Genomic DNA, 14620 nt, shown 5'->3' with positions numbered 1-14620 from the left:
ACGTGTTTCTCTTAAGAAGCCAAACACTTTGTCTTGTTTATACAGTTAATCTGTGGAGGAAGTTACTTTTATTCAGTTGATGGCTTAAGGATAAACTTGCAAACAAAGTGACTTAGTGGAGGCCAGACATTTTTCAAGTAAGTGGGTATTAAAAAATTCTAATTAACGAAATCCCTATTAATAAGCTTTTACATTGTCTCTGGTGGCCCAAGAGTAAAGTCAGTTACCTCTCCGAGTGTCAGGGTTGTGAGGTACATGCCAAGGAGCATGGGCCAGGAGTTCACAGGTTCACTGCCCGAGAGCCTCCCCCGTCCCCCACCCGTAGCCACCATCACCTCAGAGCGAATGTCACTGCCACAAGCCCCGATGGCTCTCACTTTTTTGCCTCAGCTCTGAGCTGGGTCACCCTCATTTTAATTTCTGTAGTGTAGGAATATTCTTATAAGAATTCCGTATCAATGCAGACTGCACGTTATTCCCAAATATTTGAAGTAATAACAGATGGCTTGATGTTTAGTCATTTTATAGTGCTAATTTGTAACTGAGAATGCAAATTTTAATTTCTATTTTTCAACAATGAGAGTGGCACAAAATGGTAAAAGTAAGCCCAAAGTTATCATTTCTGAGTGTATAACAGGACCCAGAAACGTAAATCTTCAACAAGAGAGAGACTAATTGAATTTTCGTGTAACACATGTATAAAATAGTAACTTTAGATGCAGAGTGATTATAAATAAACACTTGAGAGTTTTACATATACCATTAATAAAAATGTATATCAGTTAAAGTACAGAATTGTCTTAAATTATTCTTCCTGTAGCAATGCAGGTTATGTTCATTTCTAAAACATGAGGACTACAAAAAGCCTGAGTAAACAATATAGTTTCTATAAACAATAAGAAAAAAATCAGTATATTCACAACCCAGGATACCTTTGCTCTCCATTTGTCTCCATACAGCCTATTTCTGGACTAGGTGCTTCCAGTAAAGCTTTTAAAAAGCCGATCCAACGTCTGCCCTAAGTTCTTGCTGTAGAGATCATAAAATAAAATTATAATTGAAAACCGTTATTCAGAATTGTGACTAATGATAGAGGAAAATGATAGTGATAATGAGTCAAATGGGATAATTGGTCAATTTACGAGCCCATAAAGTAGTGCCTTTCTCTCTAATAAAGGGCATGAAACTGTTTGCCAAATTATGTGAATTGTAAAATCGTGAGAGTTACAGGGGGCGGATCCTCATGTGTCCGATCATAGGAAACCAGGAAGGCTTAAAGATGGAAAGAATCTTCAGCTTTGGGTTTCACTATTCTTATATTTTTCTTTTTATGTATTAGTTTTTTACTGTGTTAAAAAAAAATAACAAAATTTGCCATTTTAACCATTTTAAGTGTACAACTTAGTGGTGTTAATTACATTCACAGTGTTGCGTAACCATCACCATTATGTATTTCCAAAATTTTTCATCACCCCAAACAGAAACTCTGTACCCAATTAATCAATAACTCAACCTCAGCCTCTGGTAACTTCTAAATCTATTTTCTGTCTCGATGAATTTGCCTATTCTAGATATTTTCACTGTTCTTATATTTTATTTTAACCTTGTTTTTTGACTAAATTTGTATTTTAATTTATAACTGTCATAAACTAGGGAGATGAGAATGATTAATATGATACCCTCTCAGAAACCCCATTAAGGGGCGAGCTTTTCCTTGGGCCCCCTCTTCCCCTCCCCACAGACACGTGGCTGACTGCATAGAAAGGGTGTAGCCCTCCACTAAGAGGTTCAGGGGAACCCGGAGTAGTCCAAGCTCATCATGCTTTGTGGGGAGGGGGGGCTGGTGGCCAGGGACATGGTCAGCTCCTGGGGGACCACCTGGAAAGTCTGATTTGCTTTGGAGCCTCTGAGTATCAGCCGTCCCCCAAAGCGAGCCGAGACTAGTTTCTGCAAGGCTGTTTCAGACTGGCGTGCCGGTTCCGACCACTAGCATTTCAGAGCCACGTCCTTGGGACTGAGTTAAGGTGATATACGGGCCATCATAGTATATCAGGGCTTCTGTCATTAACAAGTGCTTGCTGGGGTGATTGTGTCCATGAGACCAGAGCCACTCCAAGAACTTACTGTCATGGTGACCAAAGAAGCAGTTACCCTCTGCAACACTGACCACTGCTAGTGGCCTCCCAGAGCCATTTTTTAGGTTGTTTTTTGTTTTTTTTACTTTATTGGGGCGACATTGGTTAATACGATTGTACAGTTCGGTAATACATCATCTGTATGTGCACTGTGTGCTCACCACCCAAAGCCAAATCTTCCGTCGCCAAATATCTGGTCCCTTGTGTGTATGTACCACATCTTCTTTATCCAGTCATCTGTTGTAGGACACTTCAGTTGTTGCCATGTCTGGGCCGCCATGAATAATGCTGCAGTGAACATCGAGGTGCATACATTTTTATGATAAATGTTTTCAAATTTGGGGGCAGATGCCTAGAAGAGGGTCATAGGGTAGTTCTGAGTTTTCTGAGGAACCCCCATACTGTTTTCCACAGTGGCTGTACCAATTTACACTCCCACCAGCAGTGTCTGAGGGCTCCTTTTTCCCCACAACCTCTCCAATACTTATTACTTGTTCACGGTAGCCATCCTAACAGGCGCGAGATGCTATCTCATTGTGCTTTTGATTTGCATTTCCCTAATAACCAGTGATGTTGAGCATCTTTTCATATATCTGTTAGCTGTTTGTATGTCTGCTTGGGAGAAGTGTCTGTTCAGGTCCTCAGTCCATTTTTTAATTAGATTGTTTTGTTGTTGTTGTCGAGTTATATGAATTCTGCATATATTTTGGATGTTAGCCCCTTATCAGAGGACTTGTTTACAAATATCTCCTCCCATTTAGAAGATTGCTTCTTTGTTTCGTCGATGGTTTCTTTTGTTGTGCAGAAGCTTCTTAGTTTGGTATAGTCCCATTCATTTATTTTCGCTTTTACTTCGCTTGCCTTTGAGGTCAAATTCATAAAATCCTCTCTAAACCCAAGGTCCTTGAGTTTAGTACCTATGTTTTCTTCTACGCAATTTATTGTTTCAGGTCTTATATTTAGTTCTTTGAACTGAGAGCCACTGTTGAAACCAGGGTGGATTTAGAGGGGGAAAAAAATAGCCCTGGGGGGTGGTGACGGATCCTCTGGAGTAGCTTACGCTTCCATCGGATCTGTTTTCTCCTTCCTTCTTTCATTCAGTTCTTGTTTGCTGAGTGCCTCCTGAGCTTCATGCATGTTGCTAGGTATTGGTGAACTGACGTAACTCTCGTAGTTTCTTTGAGGGGACTGCCATTAAACAAGGAAACAAACGGGACTTCATCTGGCTTAGATGTCCATCTTCTAGTTTCTACCATCAAAAGCAGCGTTGACCATGAAAATTTTTAATATCATTCCCTTAGAAAATGTTCTTGCCACTCTTAGATCTGGTTATAAACTCTGGTTCTGTGACTAAGCCTCTTTATGTTTATTCATTGAAGTTTATGTTTTCAGGTGACTAAAATTGTCCTAAGTTCCACTAAAAGAATTCTAGGCACATAGGATCCCCAATGAGAAGGGACAGTTAAATTCTTTTATATGTGTAATTTTATTCCTTTTAAGGGCCTATGTGCATCAAAAATGCGAACGATGTGTTTTTTTTTATTAATTTCTAAAGTTACACAGTCATATTTGTTAAGATATTTTTAGCTAACTTCTCTTTGTGTCAAAGCAGGAGCCCCCTCTAACAAGAAGGCCCCCTCTAATAAGAAGACCCCCTCCGGGGTACCAGCACACCTGGTTCCTTCCCCAAGGCGCTTGGCAAAACTGCAAGCAGACAGCCAGATAACAGAGCATCTCTCTAGCGTGCAGGTCCATGCAAAGGTCTCTGAGAATCAGAACGGCGCCCCCTCCCAGACTGAGGAGGGAGCAACCCATCAAAAAGAGCTTCCTCCCAATAGTCACGCCAACACTGAACTAACTCCACAGCGGGGCTCATCGGGTCTTGGTAGTCCCCAGCAGGCCCGAGACTTAGCCCCAAACCAGAAGGACGGGGACGGTCAACAGTCAGATCTTTCTTCAAACACAATAACCACAAATCTCTCTGAAAGTGAGGCCCAGACATCCGACGGGAAAGCAGGTGAAGTAGGCCAGCCTGCCACCACTCCTTCCCAGGGGCCTGCCCAGCGCCCTGACTCACCTGCAGCCCACAGCCCTCAGCTGCACCAGGACGAGGAATCCGGTGAGGCCACGGTGGCCGTCACTGGCCCTCCACCAGCTGAACCGCCACAGGGGCCTGGCCCAACATCCTCCAGCCCCCAGAGAACCGAGGATGAGGAGACTGAGTCAGCCAATCTGCCACCCAGCAGTTCTCATCGTGATCCCCCAGAAGAGCCTTCCCACCCTGATGGGGCCAAGACGCTCCAACCACCTCCGGAAGGTGCTCAGCAACCCCTAAAGGAGGGAAACCCAAAAGCAGAAGTTGTCCGGGTCGACACTCCTCACCCAGGATTGCCACATCCCCAGGACCCCGCAAGGACCCAGCAGACTCAGGACAGGGAAGACCCAAGGGCCGAGCCTCCCAGAGTCTGGCTGGCGCCTACCAGGCTGCCGCAGCCTCGGGTCCTCGCCCCGCTGCAGAGTCGGAGGCCCACACCCAAGCTGCTCTCGCCCAGCAGGGAGGCGGCTTCAGGACTGTCCTCCGATCCAGCCGCCACCCCCTCTCCCAGGCCTCCGCCAGCTCAGGAAGGAGACCCCGGCAAACTGCCTCTCCTCAGCCCTCCCCATCCCAAACCCGCACGGCATCCGAGCCCCCACGCGGGCCACAGTCCTCAGGAAGTGAAGCTACCTCTTCTCGGGGCCGCCGTGCAGGAGCTCGCCCCGCAGCCCGCCCCCGCGCCGCCCCAGGAAGAGGGGGCTCAGGCCGTCAGGCTCCCTCGCATTCCCACGCCCTTTGGGGAGCAGCAGTTGCCTCAGAACGTGGGGGCTCGACATGAGCCAAAGTCGGCAAAGGAGAAGCAAGCACCCGGAGTAGGCCGCTCGTCCAGCAAGAAGATTCCAGATGCGCAGGCCTCGCCCCAAAACCGAGAGCCGGCACAGCAGACGGGAGCTAGGAAAAAAAAACTCCCTATCCAAAGAGAGACAGCTAAAGGACCAGCACATCTGAAAAAGACGCGGCCCAGAATCCACCCGACAGCCCTGCAGCCCGAATCCCGGAGCGGACCGACCCGCTCCAGGGCGTCCAAACGCCCTGGCCCCAGCCCTCCTGGGAGCCGCCAGGGGGACCCGGGACGCAAGGCCCTTACTCCAGAAAGTCCCGAGCCCGCCCACGACCGACCGGTGCCTAAAGATCCCCAATCGCTGGAAGAGAAGAAGGAAAAAGTACAGTACTCCAGAAAAAAGACGCGTGCCAGCCTCCCCCCAGACGACCTGGTTCCGAAGGTAGCCGTGTCCCAAAAAGGGCCATCTTTGAAAGAGAATTCTGGAGAGTTATCTCAAGAAAACGAAACAACCGTCAGCAGTGATCATCCAACTCAGGAGGGTCAATATCCACGCAGGAGGCCTCTCCCGGGTGCCAGGGCCTCTGCCGAGTCCGCACTGGCCGGTTCTGCGCCCAGGGAGCGTCCACGGAGAGCAGAGGGTCGTAAGAGCCGGAGGTCTCAGCGGGGAGAGAGCGCCTCGGGTCTTCCAGCGCAGGGGGGTGCGGGCCCCTCCCAGCAGCCTGTCAGAGAGACCAGTCAGACCGGAGAGAGCTCTGTCCATGGGGACAGCGCTTCCAGGCAGCACACCAAAGAAAAGCGCACCCGAAAACCTGGGGGAGCACCCCAGGACAGGAGCCCTGCCGCACCCCGGGATCAGGATCAGGTGTCCGCTGAGGAGCAGGGCAGCCGGAAGGGAAGACTGCGAGCCAGGGGCAGTCAGAGCACCAAGGTGTAAGCCATTGCTGGAGCCAGCTGTGACCGTCACGTCCGTGCCCCCTGACGGAGAGCTGTCCCCGCGTGGAAAGCGGAGGCTGGGCGCCACGCGGGTCCGTGCCTCGACTTCCCTCTGCAGCCCGCGTCCGCGCAGGCGGAGGGCCCGCCAGCGCTGGCCAGCCACCCGCTGCTCAGAAAGCCGCCCGTCCCTGCACTTTGGTGCTGCTTTCAAGGCTTGCCATCGCAGCCTGCAGGAGCAGCCCCCATAAAGGGGTGCCCATAAAGGTTGGCGTCAGCCGGGAGCCGTGGTGCCCAGACGCATACGAATTCCAACATGCAGTCCAGCTCTTGCTGACGCAGCGCCGCATTGCCATTCAGTTCTGTTCATTAGAAATATTCGCTGCGCGAAAAGTCTCCGGTGCGTCTTGCATTACTGAGGGGTCCAGAAGCAAGAACTCTGAGAAGGAAGCCTTTGCAGTTTCTGGGTCTTGGTCTCTCCCACGGTTAATTTGTGGGAGTCCTCTGGAGGGAAGAGGACAAGTTCTTTACCTGCAGGACACCGTGACCCAACATTTCACATGTGCGTTGGCAGCTATTGCTTTAAACTTGTGTTTGAAACATATTTCAAAATGAATGAATACTTTCCTTCTTCCGAATAGGAAACTCATGTAAATTAGCTCGTATCTTCATTATGCAGATCTGGCCAAGTCAGTTAAACAAACGAATAAGTGGGGAGAAAGTTCAGGCAAATTCGATTTTCATTTACCCGTCTGTACTGTCAGGATTCCTTTGCTGGCCTGTGACAGGAGTTGACCCCAAGCAAGCTTGCGTGAGTCTGTTAGAAGGGAGGGGACTCCACAGAACCGATGGGCGGGGTCGGCAGAGGTGCTGGGAGATGGGGGCCCGTCACTGAACATACCCCGGACTCTCGTCATCTGCGGCATCTCTGTCATCCCCAGTGCTTTTGTCATCTCCTGGACTCTCATCACTTCTCATCTCCGCTTCTTTCTCCATGTCGGTCTCGTTCTCTTTGCTACAGATGACTGTGTTATCAGCTTCTGCACACAGCAGGCAAGTTGGCCACTACCGTTTCTCGAGTTTTGCATCTCATTTGACATCTGGCAGCTCCTACTAGAACGGGATTAACACAAATGTTCCGTAATCGTAAGATTAAAAAAAAAAAAAAGTTCAGGGAAAGTATCTGTCCTAGCTTGTGTCAGGTGCTCATTCTTAAAGCAATCAACTGGCTACTCTGGCTGGGCACAGGGTCACTTTTAGACATACCCGCTGGGCCCATCCAAGGTGTATGGAGCCTGCATTCCCAGAGAAGAGAATACATGTGAGCAAAGCAGTGAATCCAAGATTCAAGTCTTAAAAAGTTATAGTATATTTATTTAATGTTCATTATAGTAAGTACACAGTGGCATGCTAAGTTGTGTCTGGCGCTCTGTATTTTATTTATTGATTTTTATTTTTTTAATTTATTTTTTTGTGGTTGGCACTCTATTTTAAAAAAATGTAATTGACGACTAAATGCCTGTATAAATCCACCTTTCTTTCACAAAATGTGTGTGTCCACAAGATTGCATGTATGTTAAATGTTATTTAACGGGCAGTAGAGGAAATCGATATCTTTAAAATCCAGGATCCAGGGGTCCTCTTGTAAAATGAAAAGCTTAAGTTATGCTAGTAATTGCCCTCTGATTTATCCGGTTTGTCCAAGATGAAAGTAATAAGGTGAATTTTTAAACATATCATAACATTTTTATTAAGTCGTTTCATTCAACAAGCATTGATTACTTCCTATGTGTCAGACACCCTGAGAGCTGCTCCATACAGTGAAATGATGAGGACACTTCAAGGAGCCCGGCCTTCAACAGGGGAGACAGGTCAGAGGGCTCATCACAACACCATGTAACTTGGGCGGTGGGAGGCCCCGCTGCATACTGGGCTAAGTTTAGCATTGAATAGACAAGAAAATTATTTATTAACTTTTCCAGACTGTCATAGGTACCACGAAAGGACAGTGAATTCAGCCTGTGATGTGAAAATTGGATTAGGAAACACTTCCAAGAGGAGGTTGTCCTTCAGCTAAGTCTTCAAGGTTGCAAAATTAGCAGGTTGACGGGAGAGAGGGGCGGGTTTCTCAGAAGTGGGAACAGCATATGCCCAAGCACGGAGGCAAGAACAGGCATAACATTCTGAGGATCCACATGTCGAGAGAGCTCCAGGCATATGTGAATCCAGCCTTCTGTGCCGTGCCAAATGAACTTAGAAACTTGATCTACCAATGGGGAGCCACGGAGTAGTTAAATTTCTTAGGGACACCTGTTTAGAGACGGTATAGAAGATAGATTTAAGGAGGGCCGTAGAGGAGGCAAGAAGAATGGCAGGGAAGCCACTGTCATGACAGGAAGGACCTGAAATAAGGCAGGTGGCAGAGATGGGCAGATTCGGGGATGATTTGATTTGCATGGATACAGGAGAGGATGGATTGTGAAAGGACTGAGGACAGACACTTATTTTTTTTATGAGCTGCATGTGGGGTGTTTCAGAGGCACCAGGACCTCACTTTGGTGGAGGAATTGAGAAATGTACTGGCTTCCTCTTTGGGCAGCTGTTTCTGAGGCTCTTTAAGGTATTTTCATGAGGATACTAATGGGAAGTGAGAAGCTAAATTTCTCTTCATTTGACGTGGAGGAAGCTCTAACCTCCTTCCCTGGAGTCAACGATAGTGTAGGATTTTTTTGTTTGTGTTTGTGTTTGTGTTTGGTGGTACAAGATTCAGTGCAACTGGACAGCATTTTGTGGTCCAGGGAAGGGTTTAGAAAAGGTCATCAACGCCTCTGGTGAGAGGTTTTTACTGCTGTTATTGATTTTCTTGGTGTAAGGGAAACTTCTGCGTTTTAATTGTTAGAATATAAATAAGTATTTTTAAATTGTCTTTTTCTGGCTACACTGATCAAGTTCATATCACTTTCAGTTGCTCTGTTTCTCAGCAAAGTGCTCTTTATGGGGAAAAATTATGGACTTCAATCATTCTATTAACTAGTGTAATCTTCAGCTTTTAAAAGGAAGTCTGATCCCTCATATTCACATCAACAGAGATAATAGTTCCACTGGGCATAAGAGCCTTCTTCAAATATTTAAAGAGCTAAATCAATTATTTCCAAACCTCAAAAGATAATTGGACCAAGGGCATGATTGGCTAATTCACAAAAGAAGAAATAAAAATGGCCAATAAATATGTCAAAAATTATTTAACCTCACTATAAATTGAAACAGAATGGACTTTTCTGGGTACTCAATTGGCAAAGATGGAAAACAAATTCACACCTGTTCTTTGTAAAGCTGAGGATAAGTAAGTACATTTTCTGTGTCATCACCAAAAAGCAAATTGGCACAACTTTTCTGGGGACAGTTTAACAGTATCTATCAAAACCCTAAATATTTTCGTATCTTTTGTCTAGTAATTCTAATCTGGGAATTATCAGGAAATAATGTATGTACAAGGATGTCTTTATACTAAGACTCGAAAATAATGAAGCCACCTAAGGGGATTTTAAAAATACATTATAGGAAAAAAGTTATGGTACACTAATTTATATAGTGTCTAGGACAGTATGTATATGAATTTAATTAATTGCTTAGTTCAATTTGAAAGACAGAATTCTAGAAATCACTTTTCTTTATTGACCAGGCATTCAGAAGAGAGCATAAGAAGAGCCTAACTTTCTTTGTGTTGATAGATCAATAATGTGAGAAGACCAAATCTTTAATCTTTTAAAGGTGATACGGAGAGTGTAGTTATGATTAGGAAAGCTGAAGACTTTTTTTTTTTTAAGAAAGATTGGAAATTCATGATTTCAAGTAACACTGAAAGTGAAAATAATCATTGGAAATTTCTCTAGTACCATCTAGCCGTGTGACCTTGGGCAAGTTACAAAGTTCTCATGTATAAAATGGAGATGATGATATCGGCTATCTCAAGATGATTGTGAGAATTAAATGAGTTAATATATTGGAAGACACCCAGAACAATGTCTAACATAGAGTAAGTGTTTATGTGTTTAATTAGTACTAACGTGTGAACGGCAAAAAAAAAAAAAAAAATTCTATTATTAGTTTCAAGTATACAGTACATTGGGTTAGACATTTATATAGTTTGTTTCTTAAATAGCATTTTATCATTAAGTAGAATAGGACACCACCATTCAAACTAGGTGGAAATATTTGGCAAATGGGATGCTCTTCTCTGAAAATCCTTTTAAAAACATTGACAACCTTGATTGAATTGAAGGGCTTAGGCAGAATTAGAATAATATTGGAAAGAAATTGTAGCTCAGCAAAATGTTACTTAAGAGGTTCTTTCATGGGCATTCACAGGCAGCATTGAAATGTACTTGTGATACACACAGAAAAGACTTGTAATAGCTTACCTAATACACAGGACATCCTCAACAAATGCTTATTATTTTTACCATTATTATTTCATTATTGATAAAATCAAAGGCATTTATATTCTGCGTTTCAGTTTGGTTAAATGGTAAATGCTGCCGAGTTACCTAACACAGGAATAAACTTTCGGATAGTGGGCATTTCATTTTCTTTTTGTGGTGCATTGAGACAGAGACTGGCATTCACAAGCCACCATTTCTAACGACCTTCAGTTTCCAAGGACAAAGACAGAGACACAAAGTGAAGGAAGACCAAATATATCCTTGCCGGAGGAATTAACCAAGGAAACATCTCTGAAAAAGTTGTTCTTGAAGGATCGACCCTTAGCGAGCAAAGACCACACTTACCAGAGAGGGGTGGGGTGTCAGGTTGGATGGAAGTCACATGGGGAATCTCATTATCAAACATATTTGCCCAAAGGAGGGGAAATCTTTGGTGTGTACTGGAGCTCCCTAAAAGTTTCTAGCCTATTTCTGCCCGGTCTCACTACCCTTTTCTTTTTATTCCCTTTCCGAAATTCTGTACACATTCATATCTTATGTGTCAAGTTTCAGCTCTTGAAATTATCCTCTATGCCACATATGGGATCTCCTACAAAGTGTCCATTAACTACTTTATAATAAACTCATCCATTTATAAGAACTGAAATTCCGAGTACTATTGTTACATGTTTTAAGTAAGACATTCTGGATACAGTGTCCAAATACTGAATTCATTGCTTCAACTCTACTGAAGACATTCCAAAGTTTGCATTTCAATAGAAAGATTTATTGTACCTCATCTCTCCGTGTGATGATACAAATTCACATGCTTTCCTTTATCCTGATGTAGAATCTGTTCTCTGTTTAAATAGCTGAGTATTGCTTTGATTGGACATTCAAGAATATAACACGTTACAGTTAGAATAATTTCTTAAGTATGTTCATTTTACCATACGTAACATAGACATTATCACCATATTCCTTGTACTTAAACAGTAGCTTTCTACTATAAGAGCTTCTTTTGCTATCGAAAATTGTTATGGATATTATGTGAAATGATTAATTTTTTTTAGTTGCTATTATTCCTTTCATATAAGACAGATGGACAAGACCATCAAGATTTAATTCTGTCCTTTGCGACAACATGGATGGACCTTGAGATAATCATGCAGAGTGAAATAACCCAGACAGAAAAAGTTAAAAATCACATGATTTCAATTAAATGTGGGATATAAGCCTAAAAGCAACAAAGCAACAGGACAGAGACTCATGGACATGAACTAGTGTTTACCAGAGGGTAGGGAGTGGGGGGAGGAGGGAGGTAGACGGACTAAAGGGGATCAAATATGTCATGACAAAGAAATCTAGATTTACACAGTATAAATATGTATGTGCCTTACTGTTCAAGTGTACAGCTGAAACTTACTGGATTTCGTTAACCAATGTCACCATAAAAAATAAATAAATTCATGTTACGCGAACCATCAAAAAAAAAATAGGTTCTTTTAGCACCTTTTGTCTTGTGAAAACACTTCCTAATGAACTGAGCTTTCCCTAATTTTCCACTAAAAATTATGTAACCTATTAAAAATAAATAAATACTTTTAACAGTATAGCAGATTATTGTGCTTTAATTTGTTTTTCGGCCCCTTTTCTGGTTACGTTTCAGTACTGAAGACTCCTTTGCAGGGATTTTATAGGTGTTAATGTTTTGTATGTGTATTTAATCATGGTACGTATAAATTACTCCTGTTAGTAAAAAATGGAACACAGTATTTTTATTACCTAATATATTACTATTACCTCACTATTACCTAAATAAACATAGTTTTTCTTTTTAAAGGCTCATTTGAGTGGAGGGAAAAAAATGAATGATGTTGAAATCGTCTAGCTCTCTGTGGATTTCTTTGTCTGAAAATTAAAGCCTATTTCTAAGTCATACATTTCCAAGTGTTTTCAAAGAGAAACAAACCCTGGTGTTGATTCATTTTTTGCAAGGTTTTATTTAAATGTTTAAAAATTATATTTAAACGTCTTTAGTCTTGTTTTTGGACAGGAGACTGACTTAGTTGTTTTGCTATGTATGTAATCTCATTAGTATAAGAAAATTGGTTATTCAAATAGAGATTTTGTTTTTCAAAACACAGTTGACTTTTGAACAAAACAGATTACGGGTGCCAGCCCTGTGTGCAGTTGAAAATCCATGTGTAACTTTTGATTCCCCAAAAACCTTGCTACTAATAGCCTACTATTGACTAGAAGCCTTACTGATAACATAAACAGTTGATTAACATATTTTGTGTTATATGTATTATGTACCGTATATTACAATAAAGTAAATTGAAGAAAAAGATGTTAAGAAAATCATAAAATACATTTACTGTATTGAAAAAAATCTACCTAAAAAAGGACCTGTATAGTTCAAACCCCTGTTTTTCAAGGGTCAACTGTATTAATTTTAATGAAATTAGACCCCCAGATTCTAGTTTTCTTATTAGTTATCAACATGATAATGGACCTGTAATATGAGATCATCAACATCTTTTATTTTCTCCTTTTATGCAGTAAAAGGCCCAGTTTAGTCTGTGTGATTATGTAATACTAAATATATATACAAATGTTTTATTCCTAGGTACATGGCTTCTACCGCATTTGTTATTTGTGTTGTATTTAATGCTTATCTTTTAAAATGTCGTATACAGAATTAAGTCACTTAACTGCAAAGGGATATGATTCTAAGTAAAAAGGTCTAAGCTATTTAGAATTAATTTGAGATGTAGTTCCCACCTGTCTCGGATATTTCACTTATATTTTCCTGCATTTGGTAATGACACTAATCCATAAAGTAACTTTAAAATCTGTCATGCATCATTAAATTCATTTATGCTACATTGTAAGTATTTAAAAAAATTTAGCCTATATACTGAAGAACTTGGTACTTTTTGTAGACTGTAATTTTAATATATGTGTATAAATATATAAATATTTTAATGTTGCCTCAAGGTTGACTTTAATTTAGGTACTTCGAATAAGATGACATTAAGAACTTGTTGCAGGATATTATAACATTGGTAATTATGGTTTTTTTTTTTTGAGAAATAGACTCTCTTATCCATTGATGTATTAAGGCATTAGAAACTATATTAAGAACTGTTCGAAACTGTTTATTATAGAAGTCTAAGTCATTAAAATGGTGGCATTACAATATAGTTTAATAGTATTTTAAATACATTACCTTTGCCCAAAATGGTTTGTTGCTGAGGAACCATTAAGACATAAATTGTTGGAATTACAGCTGCATTGTATCATCAGGTTGAACTTGGCTTGTTTATACCATATCACAAATGGCTTGTGTCTCAGAAATCTAGAAAAAGGAACCCTGAACAAATACTATATTCTGAATAAGAGAGAGAGAGAGAGAGAGAGAGAGAGAGAGAGAGAGAGAGAGAGAGAGTGTGTGTGTGTGTGTGTGTGTGTGTGTGTGTGTGTGAGAGAGAGAGAGAGAGAGAGAGAGAGAGAGAGAGAGAGAGAGATCATTTTTCTAGAAATTGATCTGGTCTTTTTCACAATATTCTGCTCTTAGAGTCCCATCAAGAGGGCAAGGGTTGTTTTTTGTTTTTGTTTTTTTTAAATGAGCCCAGGATCCAGCCCCTTCATCTTGTTTTTAACTTGCCTCAGCCATCCTGAATTCTTTAATTCAGTTGTGTTAAGCGTGCCACCGGGTCCTTGGACGAAGCCATCCACCCTGCCTGCTAAGCTTTGGCCCCCAGATGCCGGAATGCCTTCCTCCATGACTCTGTCACTGTCCAGATGTCACCAGCTTAGAGAGGACTTCCTCTGACTATCACGCCACCCACCCCTCACTCTATCTTCTTATCCAGCTTCCTGGTCCTTCATCACACTTACCGCCGCCTGACATTATCTGAAGTGCTCTTCGTCTGTCTCCGCCGTGAGAATGTACTTCTCACAGGTGAAGGACTTACTGTACTGCTATATCCCCAACATGCAAGGCAGTGTCTGGCACATAGTAGGTGCTCAACCAATATGGGTTGAACAGCTCTCCCAACGCGAAAACTTAACAGAGAACGTTTCCGCACGTGTGGTTGTCTCCTTTTATCACTGTGAGCATCATAACTCCAGTTCCTTTACAGTGCCATTTCAGATTGCTCTCTCTCCCAGAATGCCTTGGGTGCGGATTTGCCTGTTGGTTGCATCTTCGGAGTCTCCACGCCCCCCCCCCCCCCCCCAGACAGGT

The 14620-nt window shown here is 42.5% G+C and overlaps 1 protein-coding gene across 9 annotated transcripts in view; it reads left to right on the top strand.

The window, feature by feature from the left end:
- The window catches only part of LRGUK (leucine rich repeats and guanylate kinase domain containing), a 95252-nt gene that overhangs the window by 60765 nt on the left and 19867 nt on the right, over positions 1-14620 (top strand). The window contains exon 17 of one of the 9 annotated variants that reach the window (XM_036231130.1): positions 3748-10039. The exons of the other annotated variants lie outside the window; for them this stretch is intronic. Within the exon in view, the coding sequence (XP_036087023.1) occupies positions 3748-5948 (2201 nt within the window). The 3' untranslated portion in view covers positions 5949-10039. Of the gene's footprint in view, positions 1-3747; positions 10040-14620 lie in introns of those variants that run through there. 9 annotated transcript variants of the gene reach the window in all.

The sequence above is a fragment of the Rousettus aegyptiacus genome, unplaced genomic scaffold (assembly GCF_014176215.1).
Source record: "Rousettus aegyptiacus isolate mRouAeg1 unplaced genomic scaffold, mRouAeg1.p scaffold_m13_p_13, whole genome shotgun sequence".
Taxonomy (NCBI): Eukaryota; Metazoa; Chordata; class Mammalia; order Chiroptera; family Pteropodidae; genus Rousettus; species Rousettus aegyptiacus.
The sequence above is the reverse complement of the archived record's forward strand: the minus strand, read 5'-3'. Positions and strand labels throughout refer to the sequence as shown.